General features: G+C 33.7%; 1 protein-coding gene across 5 annotated transcripts in view; it reads right to left on the bottom strand.

Annotated features, from left to right (window-relative positions):
* Positions 1–2,308: 2,308 nt before the first annotated feature.
* The window catches only part of LOC109072964 (low-density lipoprotein receptor-related protein 2-like), an 88,749-nt gene continuing 73,895 nt past the window's right edge, over positions 2,309–17,162 (bottom strand). For all 5 annotated transcript variants that reach the window (XM_042731834.1, XM_042731833.1, XM_042731836.1 and 2 more), the window contains 11 exons: positions 14,838–15,039; positions 13,725–14,020; positions 12,010–12,676; positions 11,430–11,600; positions 10,045–10,268; positions 8,294–8,471; positions 7,974–8,169; positions 6,631–6,876; positions 6,358–6,486; positions 4,101–4,220; positions 2,309–2,328 (listed from right to left, as the gene is read on the bottom strand). In XM_042731834.1, the coding sequence (XP_042587768.1) occupies positions 4,212–4,220; positions 6,358–6,486; positions 6,631–6,876; positions 7,974–8,169; positions 8,294–8,471; positions 10,045–10,268; positions 11,430–11,600; positions 12,010–12,676; positions 13,725–14,020; positions 14,838–15,039 (2,318 nt within the window). In that variant the 3' untranslated portion in view covers positions 2,309–2,328; positions 4,101–4,211. The remainder of the gene's footprint in view (positions 2,329–4,100; positions 4,221–6,357; positions 6,487–6,630; positions 6,877–7,973; positions 8,170–8,293; positions 8,472–10,044; positions 10,269–11,429; positions 11,601–12,009; positions 12,677–13,724; positions 14,021–14,837; positions 15,040–17,162) is intronic.

Genomic DNA, 17,162 nt, shown 5'->3' with positions numbered 1-17,162 from the left:
TTCTGTTGTTTTGGTTTTTTATTGATGAAATTTTTTTTTTTTTATTTGCATTGGTAACAAGCCTCCACAAACTTTTATGGCTATGGTTGCCAGATAGTTTAAATCCCCCAATCTGAGCTTTTCTCCTAAATCGATACATTTTCTGCCCAGTGGTTTACTTAATCTTCCCAAAATGGCAACCATGCACACACTCTTCATTACTGAAAAAGTGCTGATGAGCTGAAAACACTGGCAAACATGTAAGTTAGAGCAGTCTCAACTGAGATATTATGCTCAAGTAAAAGTGTAATACAGCCAGTCTGTTTTCTTTTAGATGGTCATTTCTGCTGTTTGCTGGGACTAAATTTACGATCTGATCAGGGTTGCCAGGTCTGCGAAACAAAAGCATTCTAACTGCTAATCTAACTGCTTTTCTGTGGTTTTCTCCCCTGTCGGTGGGTCCCATCCATCAAAATCATTTTCTGGGGGGAACGTTTAACCTGTGGACTAAAAAACAACCCACTGCTACGGTGAAAATGTAGCCCAATTCTGCAGAAAAACCACAGACTAAGCAACATTGGAGTTAACTTTCTCTTGATTTGTGATTTTGTGAAAGTACAATAATTCTAATTAAATGTAAAGAAAAATAATAATAAAATGACAATAATCACCAATAATGGTTAGATTTGTGAGCAAAATAATCATGGTTAACCTTTTAAAATAGATAAACAGAACAAAACACAGAATGATAGAATGACAGAACGACTGATAGTTAGATAGAAATATAACGAAAAATAAACGATAGAAAGAACTGAATGATCGACAGATAGAAAAAATGAACAAAATGAACAAAAGATAGAAAAAAACGATCGATAGAAAGAAAGATAGAAAAAACGAACGATAGAAAGAACTATAGAAAAAAATGAAGGATCGATAGATAGAAAAAATTAACAAAAGATAGAAAAAAACAATCGAAAGAAGAACGATAGAAAAAAACAAATGATGGATAGATTGACATACGATTGAAAGAACGATAGAAAAAACAAACGATTGATAGATAGAAAAAACGAACGAACTATAGATTGGAAAAACGATCGATAGATAGATAGATAGATAGAATGATAGAACTGTTTTCAACACTGAATGTGTGATAGATAGATAGACAGACAGACAGACAGACAGACAGACAGACAGATAGATAGATAGATAGATGGATAGATGGATAGATGGATAGATAGAATGATAGATAGATAGATAGATAGATAGATAGATAGATAGATAGATAGATAGATAGATAGATAGACAGATAGACAGATAGATAGATAGAATGATAGATAGATTCTCACAGCAGAGATGCAGTTCCTCATCTGAATTATCCCCGCAGTCGTTATCTCCGTCACATATCCAGTGCTGCTGCACACACACGTGGTTCTTGCACTCAAACAGAAAGGGTGGACAGTAGGTGCTGTTCGGGTAGCGTGTGGCTGAAATATGCACACATGCAGCTCAAAGTCAACTTTCTTAAGACAAGATGAAGGTGTCTAACACTGCATTCAAGCATTCAGTTGGAAACAAACCCCTAGTGCTGTTTCAACTACTGGCTGCTCAAAATGATCCTGATGTTATTGTGAACATATCATCTGTGCATATTAAAAAATATAAGTTTGTCTTTATCGTCTTTAATCAAAATGTCAAATTCCTTGATATTCCTTATGTTTGCATGATGACGGGAACAGTTGCACAACACTTTTTGACTCTAGAGGGCGCTGCAATACAGCTCACAGCTGTCTTCTGGTTACATTTCAGGAGCATTTCAGAATTTAAATAGATTTATAAAAACAAAAACATGGCAGCACACTCACGACAGGAGCTTTCATCAGTGAAGTCGAGACAGTCAGCATTGCCGTCGCATTTAAAGCGCTCAGAGATGCAGTGGCCGCTACCGCACTGAAAGTACCCCGGGTGACAGGTCCGCAGCTCTGAAACACATTCATTCACAATGAATTAAGCCAATCTCTCAATATGCCACGGAGAATGAATTATGCACACTTCCTGTAAGTCATTCACAAGGTATCCAGGCACACAATTACATTGAGATATCACCCACTGAGGACCAATCTGTAATAAAAAGACTGTATTGTGATGTCGAACACGGTGGCAAGTGCCACGGCTCTCTCCATCCCTCTTTTAATAGTCTTTCCTTTCTGCTGTCTCTTCTTTTCTTTCACTCACCACAGTCTCTTTCATCAGAATTGTCCTCGCAGTCGTTGTCATGGTCACAAACCCAGCGGTCAGGAATGCAGTGCAGGTTGTCACAGCGGTACTCGCTCTCTGTGCACGGACGAGGGGCTGCGGATGCATAAGAAGAGTGCATCTGCCACTTACCAACAATTAAAAAATTAGTGCAATCAGAATGCAAAAGTACATTTTGTGAACAGAGGTAGCCAAAATGCAGCCGACACACCATCTGAACAGTTTTACTAAAACACAAGACACAAATGAGGGCAGGGATTAGTCTGCGCTTCACTGTGTCACAGGACTAGAGGTTTATGTGATGAGATACAGCTTGCTCTTCAGGGCCATTTTTGGGAGGTGAGTTCATAGCTGAACTCATCAGGGGAGTGACCCGCGCTCACCACCCCTACAGCTCTTCTGCAGGGAGGAGAACAGTGCTGAAAAAATCAGCGCTTCTTTCAACATGCAGCTCAGAGGTTTAGCGCAGACCATTTGTCAACCTTTCACACCTCACAGAACCTTGTCTGCCATCACGTCATCTCCTCCGCGCTCTCTGTCTATCCAATTTGTTCCTCTCAATCTCTTCATCTTTGTCTTTACTGTTACTCTGGTAAAGCAAATTTACAGGTGTCTATCTCTTATTAAGGGAACAGTTCCTCCAGCAATAATGTATTCACCCACATGTCATTTTCAACACAAAGAAAGTGAAATGTTAAAGGATAACCGAGCCATTCTTTTTCAATGACAAAAAAGTAGAATAAAAGTAGTTTTTTGTATGGTTTATATACAGTATGTGACCCTGGACCACAAAACCAGTCATAAAGGTCAATTTTTTTAAATTGAGATTTATACATCATCTGAAAGCTGAATAAATAAGTTTTTTGGATAGGACAATATCTGGCCGAGATAAGGTTTGAAAATCTGGAACCTGAGGATGCAGATAAAAAATAAATCTAAATATTGAGAAAATCGTCTTTAAAGTTGTCCAAATTAAATCCTTAGCGATGCATATTACTAATCAAAAATAAAGTTTTGATATATTTATATGGAAAGTAGGAAATTTACAAAATGTCTTCATGGAACATGATTTTTATTTAATATCCTAATGATTTTTGGCATAAAAGAGAAATGGATCATTTTGACTCATGCAATGTATTGTTGGCTATTGCTACAAATATACCCCAGAGACTTAAGACTGCTTTTGTGCTCCAGGTTCACATATTGTATTCCAAGTCTTCAGAAGCCATACAATAGCTTTATGTAATGAGTAAATCAAAATTTAAAGAAACAGATCACACAAAAAAGTAAATTCTCAAAACCTGTATGAGTTTCTTTCTTCTGTTGAACATAAAAAAGGAAGTGTGCTGGTAACCAAATAGTTGCTGGACCCCATTGACTGACTTACTGTGGAAAAAATACTATGAAAACATCAATGGAGACCAAAAACTGTTTGCTTACCCACATTCTTCCAAATATATTCTTTTGTGTTCAGCAGAAGAAAGAAATGCATACAGATTTGGAACAACTTGAGGGTGTTAATGATAACAGAATTTGCATTTTTGGGTGAACTATCCCATTAATTCAATATTCACAGAATATCTTGCCCTGTACAGTATGTATCATTGGTTCATACATGTCTCAAGCATTAAAGACATCATATTTGATTTAAGAGCTCGTGAGAGTTTACCATTTATGATATTTATTTGGAGTTTATTTGCATTTCTGCAGCTTGACAGCCCCAGTCCTCATTCACTTTCATTAACATTTTTTTTTCCATTGAACCACACAAAGGTGATTAAATAATGACTATTACTTAACTATCTCTCTGGTTTGTTGCGGTTTTATATTGAACTGACTGAAGCTAAGAGGTCATTGCTGTTACTCACTGCAGCTGCGTTCGTCAGATCCGTCGCCGCAGTCATTGTCTCCATCGCAGCGCCAGCGCAGGGGGATGCACTGGTGGTTATCACAGCGGAAATCACCCGCCGGCTCACAGGTCAGCTCCTCTGCAAACACAGCACAGACACACACAAGCGAAGGTATTTATGAAGGTAAATGTAAGATTTTTAAAGACCTTTATAAGAACAAGTAAAGAAAGTTCAAAGAATAAATGGAAGGGGACACAAAGAAATCAATCAAAATGAGTTTATGATTAAAACTAAAACAAATATAGGCCAATACAGTCAGAAAAATAACCTTTTCAGAGGGAAAATAAGTTTATGTATCCTACTGGCAAGATATATGTTCTTGTTTTAAGCATAAATACACTCCAATTTGTTACATTTCTCAGACTTCATACTTCATATCATTTTGGATCTCAAGTATGAATCTTGATTTAAAAATGTTTAAGTATTTGTATACAAAATACTGGGTGAGATATTTATTTTTTTTGCAGTGCAATGCAACATTTAATGCCATGACTTAATGAATTTAAGACTTTCTGCTCTGATTTAAATTGTGGAAGGGCGAACTAAGATGGAAACCCTGTAAAAGGATTGCAGAGTTTAAAAAAATAGGTGAGAGGAGAAGAAAAAACAAGAAAACTGACACTGAGGAGGAGAAAAAGTGAGATAGAATGAGACAAGGGTGAAAAAAGTTCATGAGACAAGAATAGGTCAAATGAGAGGAGTGAAGAGGAAAAAATAAGAAAGGAGAATAAGTGCAATAAGAAGAGACAATGAGAGGAGAAAAGGAGACAAAGTGAGGTAAAATGAGACAAGAGGAGAAGAAAATTAAGAGGAAGGAGAAAATTAGAGGACAGAAAGTAATGAGGCATAAAATATGTACATTATTATGGACAGAGGAAAGGAAAGAAGAGGAGGAGATGAACACACACACACACAAACACACACACACTGGTGCCTGACACAGACATACCTAACACACACATAAATCAGTGGTGTGGCCCCAGACAGGAGGAGGGGTCACCGAGGGCCCGTCCATCACAGACAGACTGAACTAACACTCACTAACGTAGACCTCCTCGTGATTTCAATCCATCATGACAAACACACACACAACAAGCTTTACACAACATAAGTGATAATGGGAGCACTACAGACACATCTTACTGAGTTTGACTGAAATTTAAAGGTGGTGGTAAATTTTAGTCATTTTGTTTAAGTCAGCATGAAATGCAAACTCCGTCCATTTTTCAAGCATTTTTTTGAGTAAAATGGCTTATTGCACAAGAAAATAAAAATGTAGCATGGAACTTGATTCTATCGGTTGTTTATTGGATTTTAAAAGGTGAGCATTGCATATATTTCATTCTTAATAAACAATGACAATAACCTGATAAAAAAGACAATAATGAAAAAATACAATTGAAAAAACTCCAGATTTCCAAACAAATTTTACAATTTTTAAAACATGTTTTTTATGTTAATATACAAAAAACAAAAGGTTGGATCCAAAATGGATTTTTGCATCCTATTTTTAACAAATGGATAACTATACTGATTTACCCTTTTGATATTAATATTTTTTTTCTAACAATTTAAACATTTTTATTTAATATAATTCCAATATTGCTTTACTATTTTTAATAAATATCTAAATTTTTGTGCTTTAAGCATTGCCGTGTGAATAAAAACAGTTACGCTGAATCAAGTTTTGAATAATGCTGTGAATAATACTTACATTTTAAATGTTTTATTTTATTTTATATATTAATTTATATTTACATTTACACATTTAGCACAAGCTTCTATCCAAAGCAAATCATCTCAGAACCAGCAATATTCCAGGTTTATTATAAAGCTATAATAAAATAATTTAAATATCTAAAATTAATATTTAATATCTGTTTCTGAATAAAAACTTTTAGCAAGAGATTTTACTGAGTCATTTTTGTATTTTGTATTTTGTATTTTGTATATTTAAATTTTTATAATTTTGTTATTTTTTTATTGCTTTAATGTTGATTATTGCTTATTTTTCAGTTGTAAGCAAGAATACTGTTTTCAGTCATGTAATAAATTTTCAATACTTTTTTATAGTAATTTTAAATTTTTTTAAAAATAATTTTAATATTAATACTTTTACTATATTTTACTATTTCATTAATAAATATATAGATTATGTACTTAAATATATGTATTGGTAGTCATGTTGTGAGTCGTGTGTTGTCTGATGTCTCACCACAGTTCTGTTCATCGCTGTCGTCCCTGCAGTCGTTGTGTCCGTTGCACACGGCCCACAGAGGAACACAGCGGTAGTTAGTCCTGCAGTCAAACTCTGTGTGATTGTCACATCTGTACGCCGGACCCACTGAAAACAACATTGCACAGATGATTAACAACAAGGAGATGTAAGTTCACTTCATACTGCATAACTTTTTCTTCCTCTAATGTAAACTAATTAAATAACAAAACCGATGCATTGTAACAGTGCAGTAATGAGTGCGCAGCTCACTGCATTCGTCGATGGGCTCGTCCGAGTTGTCGCCACAGTCATCGTCCACGTCACACTTCCAGCTCTGCGGGATGCAGCGGCCGTTCCTGCACTTGAACTGTCCGGGTCTGCAGGTCCTGCTGGAGCAGTGAGCGGGATCCTCGTCAGATCCGTCGCCGCAGTCGTTCTCCCCGTCGCACTGCCAGGCCTCAGAGATGCAGCGCTTATTGGCACACTGCCACTGATGAGACTCACACTGATGTGTGGCTGAAGGGCAGAAGGAGAGGAAGATGCATCTCCAAATACATGGCAACAGTTTAATCAAAAGCAAATATCAGAATAGTAGGGTTATTATAGTTAACTAAAAGTAAAACCATTAAAAAAAGTCACTTAAAATAAACATTAACTGAAATAAAATAAAAAACTTTTTTATTTCAGCTAGTTGCCAGGAAACATTTTAATCTGAATTTACTTAACCTGATTTGCTAAAATAACTAAAACAGAAATAAAAATTAATATAAACTACAATACAAAAACTTATAATAAAAACGATACAACTATATATATATATATATATATATATATATATATATATATATAATATATATATATATATAATTTTTTTTTTTTTTTTTTTTTTTTTTTTTTTTTTTTTTTCAAATCAGTGTTTGATTTTTAAATAAATATTAAAGGTTAGAAATGAAATAAATATAAATATTTCACAAAAAAACTAAAACAAAAAATTAGAAATTAAATAAGTTCAAGTACTAAAATGTAAATTTAAGCTATACAGAAATATTAAAACAATAAAAAAAAATCACATAAAATCACTAATATTTAAAATGAAAACCAAAAAGCTCATTAACAAAAATTGATAAACAATATAATGGTATACAAATGATTTAAAACATTCAATACATCTCAGTTTTTAATGAAATATGAAATGTAAGAATTAAAATATAAATATTAAATAATATACAAATACATTATAGTATTTAAACTTAAAAAAAAAAAAAAAAAAAAAACTTAAATGGAAATCAGAAATGTTGCCTAAACTAAAAATAAATGAAAGCTTAAGCAGAGAGGTTTTAAAAAAAGACAAAAGCACATTATCTTAAACTAAAATGAATAGTACATAAATAACACTGGCCTCATTACTGAAAGTCTAGTTTTGGCATTTTTTTCCCTTCATATAATAAAATGTTCTAGCAAAAATGTATGTACTGTAAATACTGCTGTTTATTACAAGATTTTATTATGGGGCTCAAACCTACAACTTTTCAACTTCATTCCCAGATTGTTAACCACTAGCAAACCTACAGAGACTGACATGATATATGATAAATGATAGTTTTTTTCCATACCACACAGCACAGTGTCCTCGTCAGACCCATCGGGACAGTCCTGATTAGAGTTACACAGGAAGTGCGGGCTGCTGCAGTTTCCGTCATTACACTGGAACTGGCCCAGTCTGCAGTGCCGGACGGGACACGTGGAGGGTTCATCCGAACCGTCTCTGCAGTCCCGCTGACCGTCACACTTCCACCAGACAGGGATACACTTCAGGCACAGACAGATACAAGGTTCAGTTTCAGTTAGGATGCTTGCTCATAAGGCAGCTGTCTATGTAGGTAGTATACAGCAGGCTTTGGAACAGAGTGTGTGCATGGATGGAGACACTAACCGTTCATTGTCTGCACATCTGTACTGTGTGCTGGAGCACATGGGCAGGCAGCGTGCGGCGCCCCCTATCTGCATGGTAAGGAAGTGATCAGGACACTCGCAGGTGAAACCCTGACCTCCGGCTCGAAGAAGACACAGGTGAGAACAGCCTCCGTTATTGACCGCGCAGGGGTTCGTCACTACAGGAGAAAGATATACAGTAGTGTGAGTGCGTCACAAACACACAAACAAAAAAAAAACAGGTTTCAGGTCTGTTCTGGATCTGTCCTGAATTATGGACGCATAAATGCAAATAATAAAATACAACTAATCATAATCATATCATTACTATAAACTTAAAAGTAATAGATGACTGAGAATATTTGGAATGTTTATTTTAATTCAAACACTGAATACATATTGGTGTTTGTTTTCTAGGGAATTTGTTTATTGTTTGCAATAAAAAAACTGTTTATTTATATTTAATTTTAAGATTGTTCTATATTAGTTTTATAAAAGTACATTTAAAATAAGGTAAATTTAAAAGTAATTTAAAAAGTCTCTAAAATCTTTTCAATTATTGCCTATTATTAGTATAAGTATAAAACATAAGAATAATAAATAAATGCTAAAATAATTTTAAATAATAAATAACTAAACATTTAATCATAATAATAATAATTCTAAGAATATTATATATTTTTATTTATTTTAATTTCGCACATTAAATTCCACTGTTTGATTTGAAGGACATTTTATTTAATTATTTATGATATTAACAGAGAATAATAAGCAACAATAAAAATTAATAACCTAATATTAATTTTAATTTTAAACATTGGAATTATTTCAGTGTTTGATTTTTAAGGAAAAATTCAGTGTTTGGGATGCATTCAGTGTTAGCAATTAAAATAAATATTATTTAATATTTTTATAATCTTATGATTACTCTCTATTATTTGCACAAAAGTACATAAAATGGCCTTAAAATCAAACACTGGAGTTTATTTAATGTTTAAAATGTATTCAATGTTTGAAATTAAAATAATAATAACAATTATTATATAATAAATACTGATTTCTTCAACACTTCTGAATGAATAATGGGGGTAATCTTTAGTAAATTGTTCTTATAATCAAAAACAAAAATATTATAAGAATAATAAATAAATGCTACAAATGCTAAAACAAATGCAAATCATAAGTAAGGGTATAATCATAGGAGTAAGTGTAAGAATATTATAAATTAATATTTAACTTCATACAGATTTAGTTTTTATTTTCAGATTTCAATGTTTAAATCTAAGAACATTTCACTTTTATGCAAATAATAGAGAAAAATATTAAGAAAATGATGAATTAATATTTATTTTATTTCAAATATTGAATAAAACTCATACATTACATTTGGGACAGCTTTATTTACTCTGATACGATAAACGTGCGGTATTGAATTGAGTCGTTCTTGTTGTGAAGTCAGTCGAAAACCACTGAGTCAGACTATATCCTCTTACAAAGAACCAGGATGTGGCTCCACAACATGTAGGTGTAGCTCCTCTTTCTAAAGAAAGCCACAGATAAAGAGTTTAAACTACCTGTCCTGGCCATTACAGCGACGATAAAGAGTTTAGTCTTTCCTGTGTCCGAGAAAGGACAGACTGTGTAACTATTGGCAGAGACCCTTAAGTGCCTCAGTGGACGTTTAAAGGAAGTGATAGCGATCTGACGTGAGATAATGAGCGTCCCGCTCGGGTTACGCTGTCCTGGGCTCACCTATGGGCTGGCGGTAGGGATGGCACACGTGGATGTCGAACGGTCGGTGTGTGGTGTTGACGAGCGCTTCCCGTCCAGAGCCGTTGTATTTGTTGCCCTTCTCCACCGTGCGCGTGTTCCAGTCCGTCCAGTACACGCTTTCCTCGAACACCGTGATCGCGAAAGGATGCGGCAGGACGCCGTCGTACACAGTGTGCCTGTGATTCCCGTCCAGATCAGAGAATCTGAGGAGACAGAACCGTTTTAATAATGTTTAACGTTCATTTTGTGCAAAAAAAGAATGCAGCTAAACAACATGCACAATTAGTCAAGACACAGCATCTTAAAAATGATAAAACAATGTTGAAAAACAGTTTGAATGATGCACGAGCAAATCTTCATTTGGTGGATTTGTCAGCATATAATGATAAATGTGATTCATTTAATCAAATTGATCAATTTATTGACATATCATATTTAATGTAGAGAAGGATAAATGTGACCAAGGACCACAAAAACAGTCATAAGGGAGATTTATCCATCATCTGAAAGTTTAATAAATAAGCTTTCCATTGATGTATGGTTTGTTAGGATCGGACAATATTTGAAAATCTGGAATCTGAGGGGGCAAAAACATCTAAATATCAAAATATTAAAATGAAGTTTTTATATCTTTATGGTAGGAAATTTACAAAATATCTTCATGGAACATGATCTTTACTTAATATCCTAATGATTTTTGGCATAAAAGAAAAATCAATAATTTTGACCCATACAATGTATTTTTGGTTATTGCTACAAATATACCCCAGTGACTTTAGACTGCTTTTGGGGTCCAGGGTCACAAATGCAAATAATGAAATGCTAACCATATAAACAACAAAAAACTGATAGACAATGACTGTAAGAATATTCTGAATATTTAATTTAATTTCAAACATTGAACACATTTCAGTGCTTGAGTTTAAGGACGTATTTAATGTGTGAAATTCACTCAGTGTTTGCAATTAAAAATATTATGAATTTATAATATTCTTAAGATTATTCTCTATTATGCATGTGAAAAGTAAAATCAGAGAAGTTGTTCAGTGTTTGAAATTAAAATAAATAGTTTTTCTTATAATTGTTTCTTATTATTCATACAAAAGTTTCAAAATAAAAAAAAGAAATAAACAAATGCAAAAATGCAAATGCAATAAGAATAACTGTAAGAAAATAGTATAAATATTTCTTTTATGTTTTGTTTGAAACCAGCTTGCGATGCAACAACCAATTTGTTAGCAAATATTGATCATTTGTGATTAATTGAATTCATAACCATTTATGATATATATTTAATTACATAAATTTGCAGTAATTAAATCTTGTGCTCTCGATGGCAGGATATAAAGGCGAGGTAGTCTTACTCGATGTAGTTGAGGTGAGCGTCAGACCAGTACAGCTTGTCATTGGTGTAGTCAATAGTGAGACCGTTGGGCCACTCGATCTTAGTAGTGATGATGGCCGACTTGTTATTCCCATCCATCCCGACACGTCCAATGAAGGCTTTGTCCCCCCAGTCAGTCCAGTACACATATCTGCACAAAGATGACATCTGATATTAAAAAATAGAAGCTAAAACAGTTTCCAGCAATGTTAAGACCACATACTGTACACTACTGTTTAAAAGTTTGGGGTCGGTAAGAGCTTATACTGTTTTGCAGGCTCTTCTGCTCACCAAGGCTGCAATTATTTGACCAAAAATGCAGTAATATTGTGAAATATTATTACCATTTAAAATATCTGGATATACTGTAAAATGTAAATTTAAAATTTATTTCTGTGATGCAATAGCATCATTACTCCAGTCTTCAGTGTAAATCAGCATTTACTACACAGAGCCGTAGTTCACTGACAAGCTACGCGTTCATAGTCGCAGACAATATAATAATTTCACGATGCCAATCTTTCGTCTGGGACAGCCTCTGTAAAAGCTGGCAAACTCACCCAAACTTTGGATGCAGAACGATGGCTCTGGGATTCTCGAAGCAGTATGTGTTATTAGCATCCACACAGTTTTCTGCTAACTTCCTCACAAACCGGCCGTCCAGCTCCGACACCTTCATGCAGTCGAGAAAGCTGTCGACCCAGTACAGCTTCCTCCCGACCCAGTCCACCGCCAGGCCCTCGCCGTGCAAAATCCCATTGACCACCACCTCTCGTCCCGTCCCGTTGAAGAACATCCGCTCCAACACCCTCCGGCTCACGTCGATCCAGTACAAGCGTCTGTCCACCCGATCGAAGTCCAGCGCCACCACGCTGGTGAGGCCCTGCATAATGAGCGAGTAGGCCTCGCCGTCCGTCGACAGATTGCGCAGATAGTAGCGGTTGCTGAAGATCAGGTAGGGGCTGATGTTGCTGTTTTGCCTGCAGCTGCGTCCGTCGGGTTCGCGGAGGAAGCCTGGCGCACACTTGCACACGTACGAGCCCATGGTGTTCTCGCACACCTGGCTGCACACGCTGGGCGTGACCGAGCACTCGTCCACATCATCGCAGGTTTTGTTGTCAGACATGAGGCGGTAACCATGGCGACAGGTGCAGATGAAGCTGGTGGGAGTGTCGGTGCAGTTGTGGTCGCAGTGGTGCATGGATGGGTCTGTGCACTCATTGATGCCTGAGACAATAAAACAGACAAATAATTTAGATTTTCTGTTCATCCTGAGTTCCCATTAATAAATATATATATTACACAGAATATATATATATATATATATATAGATAGATAGATAGATAGATAGATACACACAGATTTTTAAAATAGTTATAAAAACATAAACAACACAAACATTACAAAATTATAACTATAACTTTTAACAAATTAAAATGGAAACAGAAAATATGAATAAAAAAAATCCAAAATTTGAAATATTTATAAAAACTATAATAGCATCTCAAAGATAGTAAAACAACACCAGCATATTTAACACAAATTGGATAACCTATAGTTTTTTCCTTAAAATGGAACTAAATTTTTTAACTATGAATTTTTTTTAGTTTCATATCAATTGTTATATATATATATATATATATATATATATATATATATATATATATATTACACACACACACACACACACGTATATAATTTCTTTTTAATTTTTAATTTTATATTTAATTTATATTAATTTTATTTAATTTGTAACTTTTTTTTTATTTAGGTGTTTTTTTTTTTTTGCTAACTATAATAACCCTGATTTATCACTCAGACTCAGTAACACTCAGTAATGTATTAATTTCATGATAAAACACCTTTGCTCACTTTACAGACATAATCTTACATGCTTTTACAGATGGCCTGATGTCTTCTATTAGTGTTCACATTTACATTTCTATAAATGACAGTGATGACAGTGTTTGACTTGCATTGAGTCACTGAGTCATGCAATGATGCAAATGACTTTTGTTAAAAATTCCAATGGATTTATAAATAAATTGCTTGTAAGGAAGGTATTTTGCCATTATTTGCATGCATTGCATGTTTACACAAACAAGTGAGACACAAATATACATGTATAGCAAAATGACTCCAAGAAATCCAAGAATACTTGAAAAACACACTTAAGTACAGCACCAAAGTACAAATACAGACCACAGCAGATCAAGATCCCCTAGACAAAAAAAAAAAAATCTAATCACAGGTTGTCACATGACGCAGTGCTTACCACAGCCTTTCTCATCACTGTTGTCATTGCAGTCGTCGTTCCGGTCACACACCTCGCTGAGAGGTATGCAGTTTCCGTTGTCACACCGGAAGTTTCCAGGAGGGCAGGTGGGTGCTGGAGTCCTGCACAGATGATCCAGCTCGTCGGATTCATCCCCGCAGTCGTTGTCCCCATCACAGACGAAATCCTGCGAGACGCAGCGGCCGTTCTGACAGGTGAACTGATGCTGTTGGCACGGCTGATAGGTGCAGCCCTGCTCATCACTGCTGTCTCCACAATCATTACGACGGTCACACCTAACAGACACAACACACACAGCAGGGAATTAGGGGAGAAATTGCTCTTTTTCACTGGAATCAATCACCAAAACAAAGTTTTGTATAAACACTGCAAACTCATTTTTTATTTTATTTATTCATTTATGAATATATAAAAAGTGGTGCTTTCTTTCATAAATAAAAATGGAAATAATAAATTAATAAATAACTTAAAATGATATTTTTTTTTAAATAAATTAAAAGTATTAAAATTAATCTAATTACATTTAAAAATAATACAATATAATACATTATATAATACAATATGATACATTATTATTATTATAATATAATACAATATAATGCATTATTATTATCGTCATCGAATTTCACCCTCTTTCATTAAAAATAAAAAAAAATTAAATAAAAATTAAATTAAATATATTTAATACAATGCATTATACAATATATACAATGCACAAATAATATAATCCATTATTATTATTATTTTTATTATTATGTCATTTCCCCCATTTCATAAATAAAAAATTATAAAATTTTTTTTTAACTATTTTAAAAATTACAATTGAAATTATATAATGCATTTTCTATATTTATAACAATAATAAATTATTAATTTTATTAATTTTATTAATAACAATAAAAATAATTCACAGTTTACGTCTTTCCATTTTATTATAATGAAAAAAAAGACAATATTTAAAATGCATTTCTGCATATCTGTGTTATGTGTTATCAAACACACACACACACACACACACACAAACACACAAAAAATATCAGCCATAAAAAAAAATGCATCTGCAAACTTTCCTGCTCTACATATAATTCTAACCTGTAGGAGTTGCGGATGCAGAGGCCGTTGCTGCAGGTGAATTCGTTGGCGGAGCAGGATCTGCGAGTGCAGTTCTGGTGCTCATCGTATGCTTCCGAACAGTCTGCATCTCCGTCACACACCCAGTCCCATGGGATACACTTCCTCTGAGGAGGCCTGTTATTTATACAGGTGAACTCCTGAGGAGAACAGGTACGGTTTGCTGTGTGTGTGAGACAAAACAAGAGCACAGAATTTAAAAATGACACTTTTTGGCACAACATTTATGTTCAACCCAACATAATATATTTGTGTACAAGACTGTAAATTCCATTATGGTTCTGTTGCAAAACCCTTTAAGCCGCCTACCTAGACAGCACTTTAAGTAATCATAGACTTCCAACTTCCAAAGCTGTTCTAATTAATATTTATGCAATAATGATGATACATTTTTTCCCATTGAAAATAATATATATTTTTAAGTATTTTTATATTACTTTTCAATTAAGGCAGTATTTCTTGTTAAATTAGAGATAATGCCTTTAAAATCTAATTTTTGAAGCCAGATTAGTGTCGTCTGGTGGGAGTAAATTAAGAAAAACATCTGAAATTCCATGCTTTAGACACTAGATTCCTATATAGCTCTATATAAAATGACCTATAAATTCTCTAGTTGATTTTAGACATAAATACTTATTTTTATTAATTTGTAGATTTGGATATATATTTAGACATTCTCAAAGACAACTTTTTGTAAAGGTTTAGATTTTTATTTTTTGGGGGTTTGAAATGCTGAATTGAAGTATCAGTTATTCAGTTTTTATTCAGTCAGTTATTATTATTACAGTCAAACCTGAACACAGAGAAAGCATTTTGTTACACAAAACATTTAAATTCTAAAAAAATTTAACAAAAACGAACAGGAATGTTTTAATTAGGGCTTAATTTTTCTGAATCTGATCTGATTTCAGCCTCTAATTTCAGTTTTCTGACTTGTTTTGGCTATATGGTTATAGCCATACCAATTTGTTTGAGTGTGTATAATTGTGTATGTGTATTTGTGTGTGTGTGTGAGTGAGTGAGAGAGAGAGAGAGAGAAAGAGAGAGAGAGAGTCTAATTATTGCTTTTATTTGACATATTTGCTGTGTTACAGTCACACCAGTTCATAGGGGTGTGTGTGTGTGTGTGTTGATTTTGCACTCTTGATGTTTTAGAGTTTTAATTTAAAATTTTATAAAAAAGTATAATATAAATATATTAATATAACATTTTTTTTTTTTAAATGATGAGTAAGTAATTTATTTCTTTTTTTTTTGTTGTAGAACAATTTTTTATTATAGGTTTTAATATTATTTATTGCAAATCTCAATACGAACTCAAACTTATCATCAAATTCTTTTACATTATCTAAACTATGCTATCCACATTCTGCTTAAAGCTCTATACTCCAAGTGTGTGTCAACAGTTATCTAATTTGTGTCTGTTTTTATTTGTCATTTTTTAGACAAACTTGATAGCTCAGTTAGAGTCGCTATGGAAGAACAACCTCTGGAGAGAACAGAGAGTCTGAGAGCATTCAGCTAAACACATCCACAAAGCAGTGAGTGAGGCAGGAGAAATTAGGAATGCAGACTCCTTACACTGAGATCCCACACCCAACCACCAACACTACCTCACTGATGGACTGAGGGAGAGGAGGAGAAGAGGTGCAGAGAGGAAGGACTACAGAAGAGAGATGATACAAGAAGACTAAATATAGACAAAAAGTTGAGGATGAAACAATAAAGTTGTGTAAGCACTTTCACAATAGAACATTTGGTTACGACCAAAGTCCAGTAGATATCAGAATAGAGTTACTACTGTAAAACTTAAACGATTAATATATTTTTGTTAACAGATATTAAATAAAATCCTGGATAAAAAAAATGTAATGAAAATTTTGAAATGTTTCATTCACAAATAACTGAAATAAATCAAGTTTAAGCACTAAAATTACTAACTGCAAATAAATCAAAACTAAAGCAGAAATAAAAATAAAACTGAAATAAAAATTAAAATTAAACCTAAACAGTAATATCTCAATGAATGAATGAATGAATGAATGAATGAATAAGTAAATAAATGGCAAAGCAAGACATACAACTAAAACTGAAATAAAAATAAACCTACTTAGTAATACAGTATCTAAATAAATGAATTAATGAATGAAGGAATAAATAAAAAAATGGCAATGCACACAATAACATACTGAAAAGCATACTACAGTTTGTTTGTGTGTCTGAAAAGGTGGTCTGGGGTTCATAGATAAAAAACAATGAAAATAAAAATTATGTAAATATAATAAT

The sequence above is a fragment of the Cyprinus carpio genome, chromosome B9 (genome assembly GCF_018340385.1).
Source record: "Cyprinus carpio isolate SPL01 chromosome B9, ASM1834038v1, whole genome shotgun sequence".
Lineage (NCBI taxonomy): Eukaryota > Metazoa > Chordata > Actinopteri > Cypriniformes > Cyprinidae > Cyprinus > Cyprinus carpio.
This window is presented reverse-complemented; position numbering and strand designations above follow the sequence as displayed.